General features: G+C 37.3%; 1 protein-coding gene across 1 annotated transcript in view; it reads right to left on the bottom strand.

Annotated features, from left to right (window-relative positions):
• The window catches only part of hmcn1 (hemicentin 1), a 175905-nt gene that overhangs the window by 132701 nt on the left and 37989 nt on the right, over positions 1–5215 (bottom strand). The window contains exons 3-5 of the mRNA XM_015376644.1: positions 4573–4731; positions 4354–4476; positions 1463–1634 (exon numbers count right to left, since the gene is read on the bottom strand). Coding sequence (XP_015232130.1) covers positions 1463–1634; positions 4354–4476; positions 4573–4731 — 454 coding nt within the window. The remainder of the gene's footprint in view (positions 1–1462; positions 1635–4353; positions 4477–4572; positions 4732–5215) is intronic.

Here is a 5215-nt window from a genome sequence, read left to right as displayed (position 1 = left end):
TCTCCGATTACGCCTAGATGGGACCGGCTTGTTGTTTTATTTTTGCTGTTTGTATTTGATCTTATGCCAGTCGTATCATTTTACTTGATCGTATTCGTAGGGAGTCTATAGTGATCTGATCAACTAGACTGTTACTCTTCTGTCAGACGTTAGACTGGTCCTATGCTAAACTGACTTCCTATGTAGGCATGAAATCCTGCAAGTATTCAAGCCGGGGTCTGAAACTCATCATAGCTCTAACTTTACCATGTAAAGGGTTATAGTTGTCATACTTTCCAATGGTTTTATCTTTTTTAAGCAGTTGTTTTATTAAGGATTTTATTTCACGTCTCATTACCTATCGTTGGGGTTAAATCATGTGGCTACATCCTTAAACCTTTGTGTCTTTTTCATTGTTGCTGCTGCCACTTGCTACTGTAGTTTTTTTTTATTTCAGAAACACTTTATTTACTTTGACTCTTATAAAGTTAAAGCTGAAGCTTATTACTGACTCCCTGTCCAGATATCTGCTGACCAACTTTTTGACAAGAGGAAATGCAACCAAATTATCTGAAGTTTAATGGCAACTAGAGTGATGTTGCTGTTGCATTTTTTTCAGGCAAAGTGGCTCAAGTTAAAGGTGTTGTGGTGGATTTTTGTGATTTTCTTAAGAGACCCCCCTCTCCAATAAAAAAAAAATGCACATGCACAACCCTTTACTCGCACATGAGAGGAAACGCCTATTGAACGCGTGCGAGAGCATGCAGGAGCCCATTTTTCCCTTGTGCACGCTCTGTTTAAAAGCTGCTGTTCTCATAGCTCATACAAGCTGACTGTGTTTGAACATCCGCCCTAACCCCTAAATCTCTCAATCAATATATACTATTAAATTGCACATATATGCCTGAAACTCTGCATGCACAGAAAAATGTAGCTAACGAGATGAGCATGTGGGACAAGCTTATGTAGACATTTCACCAGAATGATTGACAATTAGCAGGACCACTTATTTAGATGATCCACCTGGAAATAAAAGATCATCCTCTATACCTTTAAGCTCTTTGATCTTGCATGGAAAGGCAGGTTTGGCTGTGAGAATGGGCCTTTTCCTTGAAAGGCTGATAAATGCAGGAAGTTAGTCCTGCTTTTTCCAGTTTAAGCTGTCATCAAAGGTAAACTCTGCTCTGCTTTAAAGAAACATTGAGACAGTAATCTACATCTCTCCCCATTTGTCTCAACTATTTTATGATTCTTTCAGGAAATGGTCTACCATTTCTTGCAGTCAATGGGCACAAAACTCAACTGTTTAATTTTTTCCCATGGCATTAGCCAACAAGAGCATATTTTGCAAGCTCAGATCCCCTTTACTGCCTTTAAGTGGAATTCTGACTTATTTTTCTCCTTTGCTAAGGGTGAAATAAAAAGAGTACTACGGATCTAAGCTATAAAGGATTGCAGCATTTAGCTGGACATATAAGCTTACCCTGTGGAGATTTTATTTCAATATTAGGCGCTGGGCCGCTGAGAGCCACCGTAACTTCTTTTAGACTGGGATCAAAGGGCATCTGCCAAGTGTTGCTGACTTGGCCAAAATGATCAGTGGAGAGCAGGTTGACCTTTGAGGACTGCACGGCATCCTCTACCCATTTAAGAACCTATGACACATAGAGAAAGTGTTAACCAAGTTGTTAAAAAAAAGATATTCAAACAGAAGTTGTAAAAGTAATTAAACTGATTGGAAAACCTAGCTTGGGTTTAAATAAGAATATTTTCAGATTGTGACTTATTTAAAAGAAATCCCAGCAATGTCACAATGACCCTTTAGCAGCTTTTAAGTTAACCGTGTAAAATTATCTACCATGATGTTTTTAGCATCACCTGCATGCTTTAAGCATTGCATTTCTTCCACATCCCTACAAGGACAACAACACCCAGAGGATATTCTAAAATGTTATGTGCAAAATCATGTGCCCTCCCACTAACTGACACTCATGGTAAAGATGTGTATTAAAGTGCAGCAGAAACACATGTTCATTGTACCTATTATTCTCTAAGAGAAAAGATGATGAGTGAGGTGACAAGGAAAAACTCTACAAAGCGCATTGCTAAAGTAATTCAACAAAAAGTGACATAATGAAGTCTCCAAAGCTTTAAAACAATCTTAAGGTGATATCCTCATTCCTATCTGGTGTTTTAAGACCTTCTTGGGTTTTTCATCACAAACACCAATAAAACTTTTAACTTCAACTGTGTACTTTGGTCAAAGGAAGCTGCGTCTTAGCTTTAAATATGCTATGGGGCTGCTGTTTTTGTCCAAACGTCCCTAGAACCATGTTAGTGCCTCTGTGAGTTGTGCCTGGTTCTCCTGCAGGTTTCTTCCTGTTAAAAGGGAGTCTTTCCTCTCCACTGTCGCTACAAGCATGCTCAGTGTGAAGGATTGTATTTGAGTCAATGAGTCGATGCGATCAACTGGTTTTCCTTAGATAGAAAACTTTGAATCAATTTGACTGTATGATCTAATTGAATTGTAAAGTGCCTTGAGATGAATTGTATTGTGAATTGGCGCTATAGAAATAAACTGAATTTAATTTAATTGAGTTAGGAGGGTATTTTAAAATAAAATTTCTGCTACTGAGCTGAAAATGGGTCTTCTCTGAGTTTTCAGAGAGGGATACTCATCCAATGCATAACTATAACTGAATCTAAGTGGCAAGGAGGTAGATCTGATTCATTTTTCTAATTCTGTAATAATCTGCTGCTGCAGGGAAGACGCCAGTGTAGAACCTGCATGAAGCTGGTCCCACTTTTTTTTTTCTTCTTTTTTCCCTAAGGGCCTTTTAGAGACTCCATTTAACCAAACAGTTATGTTTTTGGATTGTGGGAAGAAGCCAGAGTACCCAGAGAGAACCCATGCATGCCTAGGGGAAAGATGGACATAACGTGGGCTGCATGGTGGCTTACAGAGAAAAGTAACAATATTTAGACAAAAAAAAAATAAAACTAACAATTTTAGGCCGTAATATGCTGCAAGTTTTTTTCATCGTTTTATAGAAGTCTGTCTAAACTAAGACTGCTTTAATATAGCAAAATTAGCTTTTTTATAATTTTTTTAACTTTAATTAAAAAAAAAAAATTATGAATACCTCAAACTGGACAATTTTGGCTCTAAGGGCAAAATGTTAGGAAAAAACCCATATATGCGATGGAATTTGGTTTTATTTATTTAGACCCGATTAACAACAAAGGACCGGGCTGCAGGGGCCGCAGATTCAGCACAGACTCCCAGGCTGCAAGGGAAGGCCTCAGGTTCTCCCAGGCCAGCCGCGAGACATAGACCCATCATGTCCTCGGTCGTCCCATAGGCCCCCTCCCACTGGGACACACATAGAACACCTTGGGACCCTCTTTAAGGGTTATCTGCCCGAGCCATATCAGCTAACACCTCTTGATGAGGAGGAGAAACGGATCTACTCTGAGCCTCGCCCCATCTCTAAGGGAGAGCCCAGCCACCCTCCTGAGAAAGCTCATTTCTTTATCTGGGATCCTCTTCTTTCAGTCAGGATTCAGATTTCATGACAATAGGTGAGGGTAGGAACATAGACTGACCAATAAATCTGGAGCTTTGTCTCAATCTTCGACACAAAAGACTGGTGCAGCGTCCGCATTAAATAGCAGCAGCCCCAATGCACTGGAAAAAATCTACATCTAGATAAGTAATTTTTTCTTAAAATATGTGCATTTATTCTTGGATTGAGGAGGTAAAAGAGACATTTTGCCAATGAAACAAGACAATTTACACTTCAAATAAGAAAATACATTTGCTTTGTCTTATTTTATATTATCCAATTATCTTATTTTAAGAGTAGAAATACTCATTCCATTGGCAAACTAGCTCATTTACCTGCTCAAATTAAGGGTAAATACACTTAATTTAAGAAAGTTTCTTACTTATTTCTAGATTGTTTTCCCAGTGTGCACTTTTACAAATAATGATTTTTTTTAAATAGACTAGATTTGTTTGTTTTTTTACTTTGTAGCGTAAAGGTTTTAGATGGAAAAAATGCTGAAAATCTAAAGGCCTTACATCCTTTGTGTAAAGTAATAAAACAGCAGGACATTTCAATTTCATGCACTGGCTCTTTTCACAATCCAAGACTGTGATTTATATTTGGAAGAGGTTGAAGAGCTAGGCAATAATCACTAAAACATTTCAAGTACATTGCATCTGAATTTCTATGCTAGAAGATGGGTTGTAAAACTTTCTTCTTTCATTTACCTTAGGGGAAAAAAAACGTTTTATGATTTAAATCAGGTTAAAAATCAAATATCTTACCCATGTGTAACACAGCCTTATAACAGCAATAATGTTCTTACCTCATTGACCTGTTTCTTGTCCAGATGGAAAACTTGGCCAGAGCTTGTAGAGGCGATCTCCTCATACACTTTGTAACCAATATGATTCCTATCATCACAGTCACCCGTCAACACAAAAACCACCTAAAGAAATTATTAGAGATTTAAAAAAAAAAGACAAAGCAGTTTCTTTGATCCTGCACTTGAAGAAATATCTATTTCATAAAGTTATTCCCAAACCTGTGACTGTTTCTGTTGAATAAGCTGCAGGACTTCTTGGGTCAGTTTATAATCTTTAGAACGTGCATCAGTGAAAACATAAATAAATGATCCTGGTAGAGAGATCTCCAAAGCTATCTTGATGGCTCCAATGCTCATCTCTGGACAGTCACCACCTCCCTATAAGATAAAAAAAAGTTTGATTTGTCAGGGATATACATTTATAGGCCTCATAACAATGTTTATACTCCTTGATGCTGTTTATCATTCCCTCTACAGCTCTAAATATCAGTATATTTGTTATTGGGTTTTTGGGTGCAGTGGAAAAATTATCTAGAAATAAGTACAAATTTATTAAATTAAGTTTATTTACCCTTAATTTGAGGAGGTAAATGAAATAGTTTGCCAATGGAATGAGTATTTTTACTCTTAAAATAAGATAAGTAGACAATATGCACTTGAAATAAGACAAAGCAATTGTCTTTTCTTATTTTAAGTGTAAATTGTCTTGTTCCATAGGCAAAATGTTTCTTTTACCTCCTCAATCCAAGAACATATGCACCTATTTAAAAAAAAAGACTTATCTAGATTTAGATTTTTTTCCAGTGTGATAGACTGACCTAGCCTGGGTGCCATTCCGAACTTAGTCCCGCCCACAAGGTTT

The sequence above is a fragment of the Cyprinodon variegatus genome, unplaced genomic scaffold (assembly GCF_000732505.1).
Source record: "Cyprinodon variegatus isolate N-32 unplaced genomic scaffold, C_variegatus-1.0 Scaffold138, whole genome shotgun sequence".
Classification (NCBI taxonomy): Eukaryota; Metazoa; Chordata; class Actinopteri; order Cyprinodontiformes; family Cyprinodontidae; genus Cyprinodon; species Cyprinodon variegatus.
This window is presented reverse-complemented; position numbering and strand designations above follow the sequence as displayed.